The sequence below is a fragment of the Leptonychotes weddellii genome, chromosome 15 (assembly GCF_054177405.1).
Source record: "Leptonychotes weddellii isolate Sample4059 chromosome 15, ASM5417740v2, whole genome shotgun sequence".
Lineage (NCBI taxonomy): Eukaryota > Metazoa > Chordata > Mammalia > Carnivora > Phocidae > Leptonychotes > Leptonychotes weddellii.
The window spans coordinates 28,873,168-28,895,618 of record NC_138383.1 but is presented as its reverse complement, the minus strand read 5'-3'; the positions used below and the strand labels follow the sequence as shown (position 1 = coordinate 28,895,618).

Here is a 22,451-nt window from a genome sequence, read left to right as displayed (position 1 = left end):
ACATCTTAAAATAAATGATCAATTTGGTCTACCACTTGTTGTATAATACTTTACTGCCAAGTCTTGAGGTAGGTAGGCATTTTGAGATTTAAAAATACTCCTGAAAATAATTCTGGAAAGTACTCATCGTGTTAACATACACAAGAGGGAACATGTTCAGAGGTTCAGCTTGCTCAGGATTTGAACCTATGTCATACACCACAGTTTCTTTCTACGATAGCCCATTATGGATGGTTTATGTGGAAACTATCATTGGACATAGTATCACATTAAAACGGCTTTTTTTTATTTCTTAAAGTTATAAGAAAACCTTTAATAAATATTTAACTTAAGGAAAAGAGATGAATTATTCCATTGGAAAAACAAAAACAAACCCACAGCTGATTCAAAGTACAGGAAAAGTCCAGAAGAACAAATCTTGACTCTGAAATGAATGAACTCCCAGGGATCATTGCTATTCTCCCTCATGATTTTGATGATGAAGAAAGGGGGGGAGGGGGGAGAGAGATCCAGCAGAAACAAGTACAGCCAAATGTTTGCAGAATGAAAAACCAAAAAAGGAATTTTCCAGCTAATACTATAATTTTTGATAGGAAAATAAGGGATGGGATGATTAAAAGTGGGGAAGGGCAGGGGTTCTAAGTTTAAAAAAAGAAAAAAGCCTTCCATGCAGCTTATGGTCATTTGCCCTATGTAGAGAATTACAGGCAATACAGGCTAGGTAGGGGGCTAACTCTATTGAGGATTAACAATGAAATGAACTTAAAAGTAATATTCTCAGCCATAAACAAAAAGGGCTGAATTCAAACACTGGTTAAAAAAAAAAAATTGACTTAAAGTACCCATAATGTGGGGGCCCTTACTATTCATGATAAGGGACAGTATGTTAACTACATGCTTATATACTTTTATTTCAAGTTAATAGAACATCCATGATCTGTACATTTAAGTGAAATGGTTAGAGAAAAACCTAAGGTACCACTTGGTTAAAATGATGGAGATAGCCAAAATGTAGCCCACTACAGTGCTGTTTCTTCAGACTACTGCATGTACCTTATTAACTATAGTAATGCACATGATGCAATGCTATGTTTTCACATGTCCCAATCCTCATTCCACTTCTGTGCTCCTGCCTCACTGTACTGCGCCTCAGTATCCAATATGAAACTATCACAACCATGGTTCTTTTGGTTTAAATTTGAGAGATTATTTAATTAAAACTGCCATTCTACATGTTATTTCCACAGTCCAGTAATTTATTTTAAATTTGAGTAATTTCAAATTCCACAAACAAAACTGAAGAACAGCAATATTTTGTTTGAATTCTCTCTTCTGTACACTCAGTGATCTAAAACACCACAATATCCAACATACACAAACCTCAGGGAAGGGTTAGTAAATACACACAGATTGGAATCATGGTGCGCTTTGTTCCTGAATGGAATGGTCCCACAGAAAAAGCACAGGATACAGCACAACATAAGGGCACCTGTTACATATGAAGTGAGCAAAAACACACTAGCATTTTCTATATGCGTAATGAGGAAACCTGCATAGGTTAGAGGGCCTTTTATGCTCATTTAAAAGTCAGGCAAGTTGTCTGTAATGCATTTTTCAAATAATTTGGAGAGCAGTGCAATCCAATGTAGGGTATGCTGATTAGTGTTGTCTTTGTTGGCATTGACAGTCTTACATGGTCACATACCAATATTTTTGCTGTAGCTTTTAAGTAAAAGATTTAAATGCGTTTAGACAATACATATCGAAAGCTGTTTACATACACTAAATTTAAGAGATTCAATATTAGAGTTTTTTTTTTCTTTAAACACTACAGAGTGCAAATCAGGTTCTTCACAACAGATTAAGTATTAAGCAGTTCTTCAAAGAATGAGGGGGAAGAAAAAAAAAGCCCAAGTGAATAAAACATTGAAACTATTCCCCTTTGAAAATAAATTCTAAAATGATGCGGAATGTGAAATAAGCTTTTAACACAGGTGATCCGAGTTTATAGTTAGAAACAAAAAGTAGTCCTTCATGAAATAAAGGTTATTAAGAACATGTGCCTGTTTTCCCGTTATAAACTGAGAAGCGGGTAGAGACGATGTTTCAGTACGAAAATAGGCGACTACAGGATCAGCTTTCTGTCTCACATGCTGTACCCAAAGCCAGGCTGTGGCTGCCCATAGGGCGGTGCAGTATAACCATAGCCAAAAGGTGCCTGGGGAGGGACTGCAACACTGGGTCCTGCTGTCAGCATCAACTGGGGCTGACCTAGAGAAGAAAAACATGGAAGGGACAGAGGGTGGGGGGCAGCAGGTGGGAGAAACTGTTAGCATTGTAGGACTATGACACTCTAATCTCACCCACTCGAACAACAATCACAGCTTAGAATGAGTTTGGTGGTGGCTCTTCTATCACAATTTTGGCATGACAATCACCCTAAGAAGGGTTCTGCCTAAAAAGCCAACAATTCAGGGCAGAGGACAGAACTATAACTATGATATTTCATTTCATTTAAAGCAATATTCACGGGCATGTCTGACATGACCGAGCAAGACAGCTGTATTCGCACATTAATATCTGGTGACAATATAATAAGCACAGAAAAGCTTAATTTTTTAATGGATGTGTTTTTCCCACAGAGGAACTTTTAAAGTTAGATTTAAATTTCTGATTTAAAGGGGCGCCCGGGTGGATCAGTAGGTTAGCATCTGACTCTTGACTCTCAGGTCAAGATCACAGGGTCATGCAATCAAGCCCCAAGGTGGGCTCTGCACTCAGTGGGGAGTCTGCTTAAGATTCCCTCTTTCCCTCTCCCTCTCCCCCGCCCCTGCTCTCATGCACGCGAGATCTCTCCCTTTCTCTAAAATAAATAATCTTAAAAAAAAAAAACAAACCACTGATTTAAACATACCTAAATAGTAATGAAATGAAATGGTAATCTAATGCATATCTAGCAAAGAATCTAGTACTAATTAAGAGAAAAATAACAAGACATTTAAATATGCATTAGATATGAATACATTAGAGTATACAACCTGTTTCAAATACTATGTTAACACTCTTAAGTACTTCATTTAAAAAAAAAATTTTTTAAGTAAACCCCCAACAGTGGGGCTCGAACTCACAACCCTGAGATCAAGGGTCACAGGCTCTACTGACTGAGCCAGCCAGGTGCCCCAACACTCTTATGTATTTTAAATAGTGGTTGACCACATAAAGAAAACCACCTATAGAAAACCTGGCTTATTTAAAGGGAGAAAACGACATAATACCTCTACCCACTCCCCCACGAAAGAAGTATTCTTAATCCCCTGAATGAATGTAAACCTAGTGCAAGGTTTCTCTCAGACAAGTGACCTCATGTCTGTCTTTTTTGTGAACAACCAAAATTGTTGTTTGTGAGTAAATTCTTTTTGGAAACCAGCAGTTTGTAAAAATAACTTTTAACCCTTGATACTGAAATTTTCAACTGCCTAGAAAGACTCTCCATTTAAACACTCTGAACACAAGCCAAATTCAGTAGGTGCCCCCGAAGTATTATTGTTCCTACTGTGTTTCCTATCTCAAATATGTCAAACATCTTGCTCGAATCTTTTAACCTGCTTTAATCTAATCATCTTTAATCTACTTTTAAATTTATCTTCTCCAACTTTATCAAAACTACACAGTCCTCTAAATTCCCCAAATCCTTTTTATCTATAATAAAAAGGAGATAACTGTCATAATATATTTGTATATTATCATTTCCTTTAGCAAGCTGGTCACAATTTTAAGCTTTCCTCCAAAGCTTTCCTGGCTATAGTGCTATAATTTATATCCTTCTAATTCATTGTTCAAATGAGTCTGTTCACCAAAAGTGAAAGGGAAAAGGGAAGTAGTTCAGAGAAGAAATTAAACTGCCTTCAATATTCACTGAGAGTCTCAAGATCCTATCTCTCTGGAAAGTTCTCAAATGGAAATAACCCAGTTCTCTGCCCTGGTTAGAACTTAAAGACTACTCTATGAAAAGCACACTAAAGACAGCCTTGGCATGTTCTCTTACCTTCTGCACTTCTGAAAACCAAATTCACTAATATTTCTTTCTTAGCAATTTACGAATCAGTGAGCAGGCAATAGGAAAATTTAAGTTATGATCTTAAGTGACCGTTTTTTATTATGTCTTTGCATTTAAGATGACCTTAATGAATAATGTCAAGGTCTACTTTAAGACTGTTTTCAGAAAAAGATGGTAGAATTATTCCTAAACTCAGTGAGCCTTTCACACTTTAGAAACTTACTATATTTCTGTTTTGAGGTAGGATCCCTAAAGAATGAAAACGTCTGTCTACTACTTTTCTGTAGGATTAAAAAGAGAGCAAGATTACCATAAACAATAGGTTGCGTCTCTGTAGCTTGTTCTTCCTCTTTTCTCAGTGATTCCGAAGCATCTAACTTATCCACCTGGAGAAAAACAGGTAATGTTACTTAGCATCTCAAAAGTATTACAAACCTAGGTTTATGGCAGAAAGTGGAAAAGCCTTAGTATGTTAAATTTTGTCAAAATAAAACAGACTAAAGAACATTCTCAGGCCCCCTCAAATTCATTGGCAATGTTCACAGTTCAGTCAAGGTGATTTTTAGCACTGTCATTATAAACCCTCAGGAAGGAGGGATTTATAAATGCCATAAAAGCTCACGCCAGGCTAAAACTGGGCATGCTAGGATGCAGCCAGCCTGAGGGAGGGAAATAACGAGAAGGAACCACTTTTTCAAATGAAGTTTAAACCGTATCATAGGTAATAATAATGAACTCATGACCAGGCAAGATTTCCCTCCCCAAAGGAAAAGATATCCAAAGAAGTAAATTAGTTAATGACTGGACAAATACTCATTTGGAATAAGCTATCTTTTGCCAACTGTGCACAGTTTCTGCTGATAATTGTTACAGGTGCGGACTGAAATTTAAGACACAAAGTGGCTCCATATTCCATCTTTTCAGATAAGGACAGGCTGCATGTTTTAATGCTCTATTTTCTAAGAAGTAGAAATAGTAGTAGGAATGCCTAATTTTTGCCCCAATGTCTTTGAGGAAGAATTTTTTTTTGCTTTTATTTAAGCAAAGAAGTAAATGGCTATTACATGCTAACTACCCTAAATAAAAGTGGATAGTATCAGACAGAACTAATACTGTAGGAGTCCAAATGTTTAAAAAAATAAAGAAAAAATGAAAGAAAGGAGCTGGAATACATAGGTCCTTCCACAATCTAGTTGAGTGACCCTGGCAAACCATTACACTGATCCTCAAATTTCTGTATAATGATAGCTGAATAAGATATTCTGCAAAATTTATTCTAGAACTAACATGACTCGGTTCTCTAATTCTGTGAAGAACTGGGGAGAAATATTAGGACAGTGGGCTTATGGGATGTCTACTATACAACTTCCACCTGCATTTTAAACTATATTTAAAAGTCTATCATTATACTTGAGGTAAAACCAAAACTTCAAATTTTGATGTTATCTACTACTCGTGGTTTTCAAAGTCCTAATAAGTGCGCTGGGTGAGATGAGGGGCAGAGTGCAGGAAAAACTTTTAATGAATGTTCATGGCATATTCCTCAAAAAGGCAAATAGTGAAAACCACAAAAAAAGACATGCAGACTGCAGTGAAAAGCTATAAAGACTGGGTCCTAAAGAGGTTAAAGTAGCCCATAGTTTCTATTTGAAACTATTTAAAATAGTGCATGTGGGTCTTCACATAGGTTATTAAGGTCAGGACAGTATTTTATACATATTTTGTCCCATATTAAATATTATAAATGTAAATTAAACCCATTCTAGTTTATCAGGGAATAATTTGAGAATAGTAAGTTTGAGAAAAAAGTTGAGATGTCTTCAGATAAAATGTGGTTTTTCTACACTAGGAAAAGGGTTGGTTATGTTTTTGTATGCTATTTTCCTATTTTATAGCCTAAGTGTTCATGTGTTAAAAATTACCCCAATATCAAATTAAAAACAACCATGGAGTATAAGTACCATAAGAAATACCCAATATTTGGCATTCAAACTTAAAAATTATTTCAGCTGTATACTTTAAAGCACAGTCTGTGCCATCAGGGTCAGATAGGGTTTTGCTAACTAAACAGTATCCAAGAGTGAGCTAAAGAGGTTATACAAAAAAATACATGGATGAGTGTACATAACTTCCAAGTTCTTAGAAGAAAAATGAAACACCAACCAAAAAAAAGTCACCACTGCATAATACATTTCCAGACTTTCAAGGAAAAGAATCTGAAGTGAACACATGTTTAAACATTAAGGTCAGAGGTGAATGAGTCAGATGTTCAAGAAAGACGTCCTATTAAAGTAGTACACTGAAGATTTAGAAGAACTAGCAATATCACAATGCCCAGGCATGTGGACACAGGCAGGTTGGGCATAGGGGAAAAAAACAAAAAATAGTAACTCTGAAGGAACAGCATCAAATCAAGCAAAAAATTTTTATTTTTCTATATAAGAGGACAGCCTCTGGCACAGCAACATCCAATTTTTGTTTCCATGACCCAATTTAGATTGCTCAAAAAAAAGCAGAGAAGGCTTTTATGAACACAAGCTTTTGTTAAGAGCTGTAACAAAAGTTTCTGATCCTTGGATTTAAAAAGAAAAATTAGAGGTAAGCATGTCACTGAGTTCAGTTCCATCTGTACTATTAAAAATTCACTATAATGTAAAAGGCTTTTCCACAAAGACTGCAATATGCTGCAGAGGAAAAGTTAACATGCAGTCAGTTATTCTGGTGTATGTGTGCATGAAAAAAAGGCAAAAGTACTGAAGCAAGAAGTGAGATCTGAAGATGACTGTTGCTATACAGGCTCTCAAGAAACACACACAGCCCACAGCAATGCTTTAAGAGTTTCAAAAGTAGTATGATGTAATTGCAATGACTGTTGTACATGCTTGATTTAAAACAATGCATAACACTGCAGTTCAATTACCTGTTTTTCACACACACGCTTTCTAACTGCCTTGCTTACTAGCTGCTGAAGGGCCTCACACACAATGCATTTTACTCAGGTTTGCCCTAAGTTCCAATGGTGATTCCAGTTTGGTTCAACATAATTCCAAGGCATTGTCCCCCACCCAAAGTCTTTCAAATTTGTTTCAACTTTCCTTTACCTTCCCACCCTTTTATTACAACAATCTGATACCAGACATAAGTTTGTTTCATTTATACTGGGATGGAGACAAGCCAATGAAGGAAGCAGCAACCAAAAGGTGCCTAATTACAGGAAGAAGTTAATATTGCTTTGTTATATACAGAAATAATCCATGTTGCTTAGCAACAATTATAGCAAGCTACTCTCATGATTAAAAAAGTTTTGATTCTTCTTGAAAATGGACTAGCACCATAAGAACTGGACACCTGGAGAAACATGAGGAAAGTCTCTTCGGAAGCAGCTAGTATCTCTTGTACCTACTTTCAGCAAAAAATTAGTAAGAATCAAGAGATCAGAAACTGGATCACAGTCCTTCAATACCAAAAAAAAAAACCCCAAAAAGCCTTTTAGGGCATATATATACATACATAAATTCAACAACTGTCAGGCAAGCTCACAAAATAAAACCAGAGGCTGCTTAAATTTATTTAGAGTATTAAGAAAATCCTATTATGGTCCAGATACCCTGACAGGGAAGAGAAATTTCCTGAAACTTTGGAATTAATATGGAAACTCACCATGCTCGGTTTTTAATAATATATTTAAGAGAGACTGTGAACCAACTACTGATTAGCCTCCTGCACTTCCTAAAGCCTATTAGCAGATTAGTAGCAAACATCTACTAATGTCCTACAGCTCTATTATAGTTATGTTTCAAGGGACTTGCAGAGGCTTTAGTGAAAATTTATTGGGGGGAAAAAGCAGCAGCAGCAGTGTAGAAAAGGAAGGGAAAAAAATCATGCAAATTCCTTAGACTTAGTCCTCCAGACTTAAAGATGGAAAAGAATCAACTTTCACCTTTTCCTTTATTGCATCAACCTGCAAAGGAATTCAGAAGGTGCAGCTTAGAAAAAAATCAAATTCCATATTGAGCATAAAAAGGTAGAATCAGCAACAAAGGTTTAGGGGAGAAACATCTAACCACAAAAAAAGGCATGAGAAGTGAAAATAAAGGGCATACTGGAAGCAAAATTTAGAATTTTTTTTAAACTTCAGAGCTTATTGCAGAAGAATTTATGCTAGAGTCAGTGTGATAGAAAGCAGCTTATCGCTAGTAAAACTTACAGCATTTCGGTTAACAGCAGCTTAGAGCCAGGTCTCTTAAGTTGGCATTATTCATATGAAAAGAAGTTATTCTCATCTATGGCTAATATAAGGCAACCATTTTCTTACACTGGACTTCAAGCCGTTTTTATACCGAAAATATTAATTCTTAAAAAATTATAACTGAACACAATGGTATCTACTTAGATAGCAACCTAAGGAAATACTCATACTGGGGGCCATTAGTAGTACCTTTTTTCTCCCCTTTACTCAGGCATGCTGAAGAGATCAGATGTGAAACTGATTTTAATAAGCATGTTTTGCTTTAACAAATGGATCCTTTAGGACCATTTTAAAATGTTCTACAGTAAAAGAGCCAGTAACTGTTGAGGATCAAGTGAGTAAAAAAAATATTATGACACCAAAAAGGGACATTAAGATAAGTGAATTTTGTAAGATGATTATACCCACAGCTTGTTTAATGCATTTGGAGGTAATACGTTGTTAATTATTAACCTGCTATGATATTTTTAAATTAGGGGTTAAGCTACCAAAATACTGAGAAGATTAATGGGATGTTATAAAGAATACAGATTTTGCTTCCCCAGAAGAAACAGGCAGACATATTAAAGTCAAGAAGCAACCAAATAAAAGGGAATCTATACTACTAAGTTATGGATATCTGAGTTACAAGAACGGATTTGAGGAAGATGTTACTTTGGGGGAAAAAAAAATCTTTTTAGTAGAGGTTTAAAAAAAACCCAAACATACAACATAGACATAACACTATTTACCCTCAGAAATACATGGGAGGGTAAACATTCTGACAAGTTATGTTTGAATTCCCTTTCCGTTCAAGGTCCTCTGTCAGACATACAAATTTCTGGAGAACAAAAATATCTTATGACAACCAAATGACTTAAACTTCTACTAGAGAAAAAAATTTGGAAAAATAAATCTGCATGTGGAATTTTATATATCCTCAAAATAAGTAGTTCTGAATACACCCAGAGGCACCATTACCTTTGTCAAGTATTCCTTCATGACCTGGATGAAATAGGGCATGGCAAAATCCATGATATTGTGCCTCCATGCAGTTTCCAGGACAACATCTGGCCTTAAAAGATCATAACAGGTAAAAAGACAAGCTCCAAAGCACTCTCTTTTTTCTTCCTGCAAAAACCACTGTAGGAGTTCTTCAGCCAACTCAGTATCTTTAGATTCAGAGGCATACTGCATTGCATCCTATTCAAAGGAAAGGATGAAGGTCAAATGTTAAACTCAAATATACTAAACTGGCAAAACGAGTAATACAATGGGGGAGAAAAACATCACAGTCACATCATTTAAACTGAAATTTGCTGAAAGAAAAGACGACAGGGTAACTTTTTTTTTTTAAACAGAGGTTTTGAAATAAACAGAAGATGACCCCTAGAATCAAGAAATTGACTTAATTACCATCCCCCTCAAATGGGAGCTTACAGGCAATTTTCATATACTAATACTTATATAGACCATAATCACTTCAGATATACATTTTTAGGATCAGACAGATCTAGTACTTGATTTAATAGGCCTGCCCCCACCAACTTTATCCACCTTGTACAGGCTATCTTTCTTGCACAGCTCTACACTCTGTTTCCAGCGATTGTTGCCTTTGAAGAGATAAGCAGCAATTCTTCTGAACTCAATGAGTTCATGTTTTTCCAAACGCTGAGCAAGTGAGATATTGTCAAAGTTGTCATAAGCATCTATTGATGTTCGCAGAGCCTTAAAAAAAAAAAAATCCAATGCCAAATCAGTTTTAGTTTAAAATTTGTTCCATCATTTTTTATCAAGAAGTCATTACTGTATATGACTTGACCAATATGCTGTATGATGTGTATGTATAAAATACAACTTGATCAATGAGCCTTATAATACAACAGCTTAGATTCAAGCATCAAGCCAGAAAGTTGCAAGTTGAACAAGTATTGAGGTTCTTCAACTTGATTATGTAACAATAAAGTCCTCAAAGGTACTATAAAATTTCTAAAGGTGCAATTTTCTCCATGGTTTTCAGTATCAACAACTTGCATAGTTATGAAAATGGGAGGATTTTAATTTGGAGGATAAGATTTTATGCTTTAGAGAAACTCCTGATACAAGTAAACACGATATTTAGTAATACAGATCAGCATGAGATCTGAACCCATCATGTTGACAGAGAAAGAAAAAAGGCAACTCTTAATTTTGTGTTTGCAAAATTCTTCACAAGGCAAAGTTTATTAAAAGACAGATACTAATATGCTATTGAGCAAGAAAAGCAGTGAATAAATACACTTAATACCAAGTAAGTTTTACGGACTAGTTAAGAGATCAAAGACTTTTTGAACCTCACCTAAAACCTAGATGCTTAGGGACAAAGTAACCATAATATTTTTCTAAAGCATTAACTAAGACATGATCTAAGCAAAATTCTGCAAACTTGGCAATTAAAACTCAGATTTATCAATCCTGAAAACATAACTAAATTTAGATCCCAGGCATCTAAGTACCTACTGCTTATAACCTAAGGGCTAATGGGCTTTTTTACCCCAAAACATATCAACTCAATGACTCAATCCTAACCTGAGTTTTGCGATGCAAGAACTAAAAGGTTTTACCTGATAATCTTCTTCTGTAATGAAGAGGTTGTTCAGTGATTCATTCACAGATTTGTTATTGTGGTTTTGAACTGAACGCAAATATGGTTTCACCAGTGGTAGCTGTTTAACCTTTAAAACAAAGAGCTTTGTTACAAACATAGCATATCCTTAAAGTTCAACAAAAGTTACTGAAATATGTCTTAGTTCCTTGCTATGAGATTCTGAAGGGTTTTTTGTTGTTGTTGTTGTTTAAGATTTATTTATTTGACAGAAAGAGAGAGAGCACAAGCAGGGGGAGCAGCAGAGGGAGAGGGAGAAGCAGGCTCCCCGCTGAGCAGAGAGCCCAATGTGGAGCTCAATCCCAGGACCCTGGGACCACGATCCAAGCCGAAGGCAGCCATTTAACCAACTAAGCCACTGCCCTGAGGTTCTGAAGTTTTTTAAAAATTACCTTGCTGAAATAATTGACTGCACGAGTATGATCCAACCGTGGAGACAGCACCATCAGCAAATCATTTAACAACAGAGGCTTGAATTCTAAGTAGAACTGTATTGCTCTGTAGTATAGTTCTACATTGGCAACCTAAAATTGGGAAAAATCCATATGTAAGTTAAGAGTTATTTCCTGATGAGCTCTCTCCTTTCGAAGCTTCTATCTTCTGAAGCAGACCACACACCTTGGTGATGATATCTTTGAACTGCCCTTCTTTCCATGCATCAGTTGGATGATTCATCATAGTAATTATGGCATTGTCATATTCTTCATACTTGTCATACAAAAACACCAATTCTGCCCAAAGATGAGCTTGTTCTGCAGCTCGAAGCACCTACGTAAGAAAGACTGAATTGCTTTAGATAGGAGTCTGTAATTCTAGCAAAAGCCTAAAAAAGGAAAGATATTTTAAAGTTTTAGTTACAGCTATAGAGCCACCTCACAATGTTAAAAGGTTGGGTTACCTTAGGAATATTCACTCTGGACCAGAACAGCTCCAGGTGCTCCCTCATTTTCTGTGGCTTAAATTTAGAATATAGAATAGCTAATTCGGTAAACATTCCCATATGAGCTCTCTCAAGTCCCAGTGCTGCTTCCAACATGGTTATCAGTTCTTCAAAGTATCCTCGATCCTAAATAAGGGAAATACACAATTAAAGATAAGACCATCTGTGGAAATAGCTCTCAATTAATAAGAGTCCTGTTCATTACCTGATAGTAGTTGATAAGTTCTTCCAATTCATCTGCATGTACTACTATATGAAGCCCACACATCTGAGCAAGACGGAACTCCTTGCCATCTACACAGGCAAAGCAGACCTGTAACAAAAATTTCAATTATGTAAACTCAAATATAAACATGGCTGGTTAATTCAATTAATCAGTTTAAAGAGATTTCTAAGAATCTTAATTCTTCACTCAAACTGGTGTTGAGATTACCTCTTTCCATGTTCGAGTACTGTTAGCTTTCCTAGCTCCATCAACAGCTGCCTGATATTCACCAAGGTGAACCAGGGTAGATGCCAAGCGTCCAAAATTGGAAACATTATTGTACAATAATTTAGCAGCATCATACATCTTCTCATCGTAACAACGGTCACCAACCTGAAACAAACACAATCCATTTTCAGTAAGCGTAAACTCAATCCTCTTTCCAAAGTCACAATTTAATACTGAGAAACATTTTTTCTTGGAAATCATCAATTGTGATAGGTTAGACACTATTAAAAAAGTTGCTTAACAGTTTATTTTTACACTCTGAAAAAAATCCAAAGAGGAAACCCACTTGTTGGATATGAGCATTATTTGGCCCATTGATGAACTCTTCTAACTCTGCAAGGCGGTTTGTTTTAGCCAGGGCAAATATCAATTCTGTCTCCACATAGGACTCACGAGCCTTCTTACGGGCCATCTGCAAGTACTTCACTAGTTCTTCCCAGTTTCCTAGTTACAAAGAAGAAAATAAATCCAAACACTAACATCCTAACATTTACCTTTTCACTCAAGTAAATGAGAATTGTTAATTTCCTTTCTAAGGAAACAATATAGAGAATAACAAATGTAAATGAAGAAATGTATCTAAAATGGCAAAATTTCTATTACATTTCTGTATCATCACTGACCAAATGAATAGCTGAATTCCCCTTTCCCTTAAAGTTGTAAGATTAGAACTCGATCAGAATTTTATGAGATTTCAGGGGTGTATGGGTGGCTCAGTCAGTTAAGCATCTGCCTTTGGCTCAAGTCATGATCCCAGGGTCCTGCGATCAAGTTCTGCATTGGGCTCCCCACTGAGCAGGGAGCCTGCTTCTCCTCCCCCCACTCCTCGCTTGTGCTCCCTCTCACTCTCTCTCTCAAATAAATAAAATCTTAAAAAGAATTTTGTGAGATTTCAAAATAGAAAATTAATCTTCCCTATGGACCTTTGTAAGTTCACAAAATGCAGCCCCCCTATATGTGGACTAAGATGGAGTGCTAAATGTTTTCAACAAGTAACCATGCAGTATCTCACTCCTATATAAATTCAGAATAGACCAGTATCTTAATGCTTAGTTTAATCATAGCTTAGGTACATTTTCTGAGGTCACAAACACATAAAAGAAAGAAGTCATACCACTAGTGTTGGCAGCCTGAACAACTTCCATGTAGGATGAAGGATCATCTGCTTTGATATAAGAATCAATGGCTTCTTTCACCATTCCTTTCTGCAACTGGGCTTTTGCAAGCTGACTCCAGACTGCAGGTTCATTGCAGCGTTCAGCAAACTCATATGCCCGATCCAAATTTCCAATATGTTCAATCAAGACCTAGGCAACCAATTTTTGAATTTGGGTTATAGCAGAATGAATCGTGCCACGTAGCAATTACATTTAAACAGTTAGGATTTTATTGCTTTTCTATTGCCAAAGCAATCAATTATGCTGGGCCTAACAGCGCAATGCATACATTAAATCAACTCAGGCAATCTGAAGATCTACCTGAACTGCTGAAGTATTGACATCAAATTTTCGGAAAATGGCAAATGCTTCTTCAAACAACTCATTGCAGATGGCGATATTGGCAATATCGGGGGCATCATAATTATCCAGGCGATTAATATACTCCATAACACGTGTACGGTCAGCCTTGATTGCAGTGAGGATGAGGAGGTTTTGCAGATTCCTTTTAAGAAAAAAAAATTTGCATTATTTCAAAAGCTTATTAGTCATAAAGAATAAACACTGTGGCTATGAAGAGTTTTCTGTCTCAAAGGCAGGGTGAGAAGAGGAGGGTATCAGAAGCGTCAGAATTCAAACAACATTCTCTAATCTTTGTCTCTGATTGTTCCTTCTCAAAACTGATAGGCCATAATTTAAGACTGAATATAAACAGCCAATAGGCCCTTCTTATAACATACCTGTGTTCACTGAATACAGAGTTATCAAGGACAATCTTCTCCAGCAGTTCAATGAGTTCATTAGGAAGGTCTGCAGTCATAAAAGCCTTGACAGTTACTGACACTTCTTCAGGGTCCTGAGTCTCAGACAAAGCTGTCTGTACAACCTACAGAGTATATAGATAAATATATATATAGGGAGTTAAGTACTGAAAATCAAGGAGTTAAGTACTGAAAATCAAGACATTATCTAATAAGAATAAGCTGGCATCTCAGTAGAAAACTTGAAGTAAGAATGAAGGAGAAATACCTTTAAATTCACCACACAAAGGTTTTTCTACACAAATCCACATATACCCACATCATGGGTACTTCCATTCTCTAGAAAAACCATCCTAATTATATAATTTCTCTTTTTCTCTGATTAAAATATTATGCATAATAACCACTCCTCATCATCACTTTCATAGGTAAATATGAATTCAACTACATAGATGTGGCAATAGGGACTCAGTAATTCCTCTATTTTTGGCTAATTGTATGGCTCTCGGGTGCTTCAATAAATATTTTTTCCAGGAAGCTTTGTTTTTGTTTTGTTTTTTTTTAAAGATTTATTTATTTATTTGACAGAGAGAGAGAGAGACACAGCAAGAGAGGGAACACAAGCAGGGGGAGTGGGAGAGGGAGAAGCAGGCTTCCCACTGAGCGGGGAGCCCGATGCGGGGCTCGATCCCAGGACCCTGGCATCATGACCCAAGCCGAAGGCAGACGCTTAACAACTGAGCCACCCAGGCGCCCCTCCAGGAAGCTTTGTATCTAAAATGGGAATTTTCCTTAGAAAGGCTTCCTAGGAGAGGAACGAAAAATTAATAACCTTCAATTTATTCTTTTCCATATTTGTACTTCTACTAGGAGAATTTAAGAACCATTATAACAACCTTCAATTCTTAGGGTTTTAAAAAAATGTTTTCAATTTATGATGTATGTGCAATATATATGTATATTAGTATAATTTTGTTTTCTTCTACACTTTTTACTGCCCTCTCTCATAGTTAAATATGATCCATTTGAGTACTTAGGGGTATGATGATGGGAAAGGTTTTATTCATAGTTAAAAAGATGAGCCTTAACCACATTTGCCAATTTTACCTGGTCAATTAGGGGTCTCCTGTAAGGATTGCTTTCCAGCAGCACACTACCCCATAATTCTGGATCCTTTCGGCGTACCAAATAGCGGGAAAGACTTTTGAAGAGGGAATTCTCATTGCAAACCTAAATAAGATAGATTAGGTTAGTTTCAAGATAAAAAGTAAAGACTTTTTATAGACTAACTTTAGTTTTAAAGGCTATTTCCTATGATATATACCCTGTATATCGTTTTAAAAAATCCATCACTTTTACATACAAACTTGAATAGGTTATAACCAAGTTTTTATTAAAAATCAATATGTAATCCTAGATTAAAAGGAAAAAATAAGGACATTATTGGGGCAATGACAAAATTAGAGTAAGACAGATTTTAAAATTATTCTGTCAGTGTCAAGATCACTGAAGTTGCTATCTACAGTGTGGTTATGAAAACAGTATCCTTAGTCTTAGGAAATACACACTGAAGAGGTATGCAACTTATTCTCGTATGTACACATATACATATATATGTATGTATGTTGTGTATGTGTGTTTATGTATGAGAGTGTATGAGAACACAAGTGATAAAACTACTGGGGTTAAAATGTTAATAGGTGAATATAGACTTAATTTACTATTTTGGCTACTTTAAATTCAGTTAGTGGCAGATAAAGTTTTTTTAAAAAGCACACATCTACAAGGAATGCTCTGTATTATGTAAGGCCACTGTGAAATCAAAATTCACTAATCTAACATTATACAACAGGTTTTTAAAAATGCAGCCTTCTCTCTGTACACATTTAGCTAGTAATACTCACATTAATAAGTTCCAGATCACACTGGCCACGTTCATAAGCAACACAGGCCAGATGTGGATCTCTCTTCTCACAATACTTTCCAACAACTCGACTGTCATAATAAGGATTTTCACGAAGAAATCTCTCTGGGTTGTTATTACTGTCTATGTAGATTTTGGCTAATGCGTTGTGAGTAGCAGGCTCCTCACAGCCCTCATGAATTCTGGCCTCTAGCCAAGGCAGAAGCAGTTTCAACCTAGTATTAAAAACAAAACAAAAACCACATATACATACAAAACAACACAAAGCCACACATGATATATTATTAAAAAAAAACCCATACAACTCTTGACAATGCTAACTACAGAAGTACCTTACGGTATATAATATGCTTTCCCATACATAATTTTGAATTCTCAACAATTCTATTACAAATTGGGAAATTAAGTTTCAGAGATGGCTAAATGATTTGCCCAAGATTACACAAAAGGTATAAAAGACTCTCTTTAGAATCTCCCAGACCTATGTGCTACGTTATTTAGATAGGAAACAGAAAAAAAAGAGATTATAGATTCATACTGTTCTTTTTTTATACTGGACAAAATATCCAGACTTCAGATAAATTTTTTTTGGAAGTAAGATGGGAATGTCCTATGAGAAAATAGGCCAGATTATCTAAGGTTCCTTACAATTTTAACACAATTAACAGACACTACCTACAGCCAAAGGGGGCAATACCCTAAATACACAATGTGAACAAAATCTAGTGGCTTTAGAAGCTCTGGGTTTAGTAATTCTAGAAGTCATACAATCACAACACCAAGGATCATGGTTTCACTAAGCTATAGCTTATGTTTCAATGGTCCTTTTGACCACGGCTGAAGTGTTAAAAGCACCTAGAGGGGGCTCCTGGCTGGCTCAGTTGGTGGAACACGCAACTCTTGACCTTAGGGTCATGAATTCAAGGCCCACAGTGGGTAAGAAGATTACTTAAACATTAAAATAATAATAATAATAAAAATAAAAGCACCCAAAGGAAAAACAGTAGGTCTTATTTTGGCTATAACATACTCCCACTAGGGTAAAGACACAAATTTGCATTAAGGCAAAAAAAAAAAATCATGATGCTATAAACAAGTGCAACCCAAGCAGATGTGCCATGGCAACTGAAAAAATAAACATTAGCTAAGGCACATCTAGACTAGTGACTCACGTGTGAATCTAGTTTATCACAATATAATTTGTAACTTAAAGACCAAATTGTCTAACTATAACTATCTGGCTATTTGCTTGGAATATACAAACAAACAAGACTGTTTTCAGGTATTAGATTTAAGACTCAACTGAAACCTCTTTCTAAATGTTAAATTGTTAGGACCTATAATTTCAAACTAGGCTCAAGCTTTTAAAATCAGTATTATATTCTATATCTCCACTGTCCTTGAATACAGAATTTTTCTGCTTGGAATATTCAAATACAAATTCTACAAATATCATTTCTAGGATACCTATGCCAACTCAGGTTAAAATTAAACCCCATAGGTTTTCTTGTTATCTTTTCATAGAGTAACTTCCCCACTGTTAGACCAATCTACCAACCTCATTTACTACATCAACACTTTCTAAACACACTAGTTCATCAAAATGTCCCAGCTAAAAAAAAAGACTTCATGGTATAATAAATATTAGAAGCACTTATACTATATTCTCCTCTCCTGGAAATTCAGAATTCATATTATCACATTAAGGTTCAAATTAAAAATCAGTTTAACCCACAGTTACACAGGGAATTCTTTTCTCTCATTATACTTGACATAAATTAGAGAAGAATTAGTTACTAAAACAGTGGCGTCGTACCTAACTAAAAACAGGTTTTTTACACAGTTTACATTAAAAACAGTCAACCCACACAGCTGTAATTATAAACATGTAAATAATGTCTGACAAAACTGTAATGTTTTCTAAAACAGATTTTTTTTCCAGCATTATAGCTAGCTTATCACTTCTAAATTAGGTGTCCCCAGGGAATTATGATCCATGTTTTATTGAATAGCTTTTAGGCAAATGACAGTCCGTATTTTTTATCCATTAGCATGCTGAGAAAGACTACTAATTTATCCCATTTGTGTAGGTTAAAATGGTACTACACCTGTTTCTTTTTTCAACCTCAGCAACAAGCTCATCAGTAGAGAATTGACCTCTTACAACAAGAATCAAGTTTTTAATGACATCTTCAGAGCAATCAACATCAAGCAATCCTCCAATAACCACAGGAAGTCGACTTGGATTCACCTATGGTTAAAAAAAAAAAAAAGTCATTATGTTATTAATAAGCAAAGCAAAAAGGAGTTTTTTAAAAAATTAAACTCATTTCCCTCTTTTAAGCTCAATTTTAAAATTCAGTAATAAACCAAGAGTCTAAATTTACAAGTAGACAGAAAAAGTCAGGAGGAAGTCTGGGTTGGTTAATTATCTCAGCATTGCTCTAAATTAAGTCAGTCCATCCAAAGAAGCTATAGTCACGGAATGTCTATGGAAGACTAAGTAAAAGGCCTCCATTATAGCAAAACTGCTTTTCTACATGGATCTACTGGATCTACATGGTATCTCAGGGGTTGCGTTATCAAGTAACTAGTGTGTAGGTCACCCAATTTTTTCAACTACAGCGGTCAGTTCTGTTTAATGCTTAACATGAAGGTAAAATTCTAATCTAAATAAGGATTCGGGGAGGAGGGGGCATTGACAGGAACTGTAGCAGACCACTCTTTTGTACAGTTTCAAAAGGATATGAAGATTTCCAGAGTGTGAGAAGTAAAATTTACAATAAGGTATTTTTAAGTAGTACTTACCTTCTGTACATATATCTCTATATACTTTTGAAGATTATTTCTATATAAATAGAGCACCAAATCATGGACAAAGTCAAATCGATCACATACAATGATAAGTGGTAATTGATCTGTTAGCTTCGCTTCCTAAAAAAGAACAAAATGAAGCCTTAGTTTTCTCCTTCTGTGAGCTATCAAATCTATGTATAATATGACAATCTGTTCTATACTGCTGGGAGAGGCCCACATAAACTTAGAAATGCCCTGGGAGCTAGTGTGCACCTATCCCAGTTCCACTAAATTTTTACTAAGCAAAATACCAAGTCCTTTCCACATACACCCTTTATCAAAAAAAGTAACAAATTAAGATTTGTGAGCCACCAGTGGCATTTAGAATATAAAATCATCACAGTAGGACTTTCATTAATAGTAATATTGCAAGTGAGTTTGGAGTTGACTTAAGAACTACAGTCACATTTGAAAATTACGGCATAAACGGCTCATAGTTGTTTCAAACTAATGATTTTTTCACCCCTCCCAAATCCAATCTATATAGCCAGCCTCTAACACTATTACAATAAAGCCTACAAGGAGCAGCATGATGGTTAAAAAAAAAAAAAAAAAAAAAGAAGCACATAAGGAAAAGACATCTTTAAATTACCAATCACTTTTACCATTACAAATACCAAGCTATAATCCTACTTATAGATTGACACAGATGTTACAGACAGGTAGGTAAGACCTGTACCTGGGCATTTACCTGATACATGTCCTGTTACATTCCACAGACATAAGGTACAGCACAAAAAACAACAGTTTCCATCAGGAATTCATTTATACACAGTGAAACATTCCTCAATAAATGATTCCTCTATGGCAGTCTACTAAGGAAGTACAACTAAGCAGGATAGGACTTTCCCCAATGGCAGCCACTGAGAACATTATTTGCAATGTTAAAATAAAATGGTTCCTAAGTTTAGTGCATATCACTTATCCAATTATTTATAAATTGGGTATAATTTGAAGATTAGCCTATGAAAAGTTCAGAGAACACCAAACTAACTTTGGGAATCAGGAGAAATTCCAAATAAAAAATCAAAATGGCTGTAAATCTGAAGTGGAAGTCCAGCTGCAGATTTTTCCAATTAAGGAAAGTCTAAAGCATGTTAGCACCATGGAAACTCTGTACTAACAGCTACAATCATTTCTAGAAAAAATGTTCGATCTACCTATCCAAAAGATTTCAGTTGGCCAAGTTTTTCCTACTAAACGAACATCAGAAAGTTAGTGGATCAACACACTAATCTTTATCCTCTTTAATAGACACATAAAATATTATATACTTTACCACTTAGAAAATACACTTGGAAGTAATGTAAGATTACCTAGGTGTTCTATTCTCATGCATGGGTGTTTAAGATTTCTGCTGGTAAAGACAACTATATGGTATTTCTAAAGAAAATTTAAGATTGGAAAACTAGATAAAAACTAGTATATTTTCTTGACTGCCTAAATTTGCACATGATTTCACACATGGGAGTAATGCTATTAATATTTTAAATTACTTACTAAAAAGGTTAACCCTCTAGCTCTCATGGTTAAACATTTTAAGAACAAAATTGAAATTATATAAACAGGTTCAGAGGTTTTCTTAAACATTAAGTTATTCACTTAACTAGTATTTACTCAGTACCTATAAACTGGACACTGTCCTTATGCAATATAGATATAGCAGGGAACAAAGTAAAGCATTACCTCAAGGAACTTCTGTTCTAGTGGGAAAAGGCAATGTCTTGTAACATTAAGTGTTTTAAAGAAAAGTAAAGCAGGACACCCATGGGGGAGGTGAAGATGGAATAGGAATAGGTTTTATTCTAAACAGGGTAATATGAGACAACCTTTCTCATGACATTTCATCAGAAATCTGAACAAAGGTAAGGAATTCTAGTCATGAAGATTTAAGAAAAAAGTAGAACAGGGCACAAGCAAATGTCCTGGGGCAGAAGAGGGTTCAGGGAGTTCCAGGAATAATTAAAGCAGGCCAGTGTGTTTTAAGTACAACCAGAAGAGAAAAATGGTAAAAGAAATAAGATCAAAGGTAGGAGAAAGCAGATCATGGGTCTGAAGAACAGTTCCATACTCTCTACAGAGAGCTATAGTTTCACAGGGTGAATGCATGAGCCAAATGATGCTGATGACACCATTTCATCCTGCTCACAGGCTACTTTAAAGGAGAAGTCATAATCTAACAATCTTTGTATTCCTGGTGGCTAACATGTAATTGGCACTTGAATGTTCAAGATCAGAGTATTTTTCTTACCAGAGTTTACATATAACACCAGTCAATTTTCATACACCTAGTTATCGCCAAAATGAAGTTTAATGACAGTGATGATGAGATGCAGCATTATAGCTACATTCTACAGGCCAATAAGGAAAGTGAGTAAAGGGCCCAGGATGTTCATTCTTACTACTGGGGTGAAGGGTTGAATACAATAGTAGCATCTAAGTACTAGACTCTCATCTCAGGCAGAAGACAAGACACAAGGTTTACCTCTAACTTGGGCTGGAGTTAAAATTCCTTCATAAAGTCAGAAATAACTTAAAACCAAAGAGAAAACTTGCCTGATAGAAAGTGATCACATGTTGGCTGACTCTACCTTATTTCCAAGGCCCATCAACAGAGTTTATTAACAATGGTTATCACCTGAACACCTATGACATACATGGTACTTGACTTGATCAACAAAGCTTCTGGCTGGAGAAACTGAGGCTGAGGGACATTAGTCAATTTGCCTGAGGTAACAGCTAGACAAATACCAAATGAACAAACAACAGCTAACGACAGAAACAGAATTTAAACCAGGGCTGACTGGTTTAAAAGCCCAAAATCCACATTCATTTCCCTACTCTATCAGACTTGCACCTAATTCACAGTGTGATGTGTGGAAGGGGAGTCCTCTTCTCATTAGATCTCAGGGGCTAAGCAACTTAAGGTTACACCATGCTAAAATCCAGAGGATTTTTTTTGAAGCTCAAGATCATAATTAAGTGAAAATAGTTAATTTAGTCCTATTTTACATAAAAATGACTCAAAAATATAAACCCAATTCTAAAGAAATGACCACTGAAGCCTAACAGTCGAGAGCTTAGTAACAATGAAAAAGGCATCAGTTTAAGAATCTGGTAATATTTTTAAAAACAGGAAACCGTACCGATACTCAAAGGAGGAACTGAATTGTTGTCATGGGTACTCTAGTCAAGCATAGAGCATCGAATCTTTCTCATTTGGAGGGCTTTTTGACACCAGAAAGACTTGGGTTCCAACATATCATACTAGCCAGGCTACTCAGAATATTCATGATGGCCAAGACATTATATAAAGCTATACATACTATGAGGGAAAGTTTGTCTTTTAATCTAAAATATAAGGCAACTTCTATACTTTAACTACCTCATT

General features: G+C 35.7%; 1 protein-coding gene across 2 annotated transcripts in view; it reads right to left on the bottom strand.

Annotated features, from left to right (window-relative positions):
* Positions 1 to 1,235: 1,235 nt before the first annotated feature.
* The window catches only part of CLTC (clathrin heavy chain), a 59,771-nt gene continuing 38,555 nt past the window's right edge, over positions 1,236 to 22,451 (bottom strand). The window contains exons 15-33 of one of the 2 annotated variants that reach the window (XM_031035608.2): positions 19,013 to 19,138; positions 18,313 to 18,455; positions 16,185 to 16,419; positions 15,388 to 15,510; positions 14,260 to 14,405; positions 13,841 to 14,024; positions 13,477 to 13,669; positions 12,649 to 12,806; positions 12,303 to 12,467; positions 12,075 to 12,182; positions 11,828 to 11,995; positions 11,548 to 11,697; positions 11,322 to 11,453; positions 10,889 to 10,999; positions 9,843 to 10,013; positions 9,267 to 9,488; positions 7,998 to 8,018; positions 4,368 to 4,443; positions 1,236 to 2,271 (exon numbers count right to left, since the gene is read on the bottom strand). In XM_031035608.2, coding sequence (XP_030891468.1) covers positions 2,147 to 2,271; positions 4,368 to 4,443; positions 7,998 to 8,018; positions 9,267 to 9,488; positions 9,843 to 10,013; positions 10,889 to 10,999; positions 11,322 to 11,453; positions 11,548 to 11,697; positions 11,828 to 11,995; positions 12,075 to 12,182; positions 12,303 to 12,467; positions 12,649 to 12,806; positions 13,477 to 13,669; positions 13,841 to 14,024; positions 14,260 to 14,405; positions 15,388 to 15,510; positions 16,185 to 16,419; positions 18,313 to 18,455; positions 19,013 to 19,138 — 2,757 coding nt within the window. In that variant the 3' untranslated portion in view covers positions 1,236 to 2,146. The remainder of the gene's footprint in view (positions 2,272 to 4,367; positions 4,444 to 7,997; positions 8,019 to 9,266; positions 9,489 to 9,842; positions 10,014 to 10,888; positions 11,000 to 11,321; positions 11,454 to 11,547; positions 11,698 to 11,827; positions 11,996 to 12,074; positions 12,183 to 12,302; positions 12,468 to 12,648; positions 12,807 to 13,476; positions 13,670 to 13,840; positions 14,025 to 14,259; positions 14,406 to 15,387; positions 15,511 to 16,184; positions 16,420 to 18,312; positions 18,456 to 19,012; positions 19,139 to 22,451) is intronic. The other variant, XM_006740315.3, reaches the window with a different exon arrangement.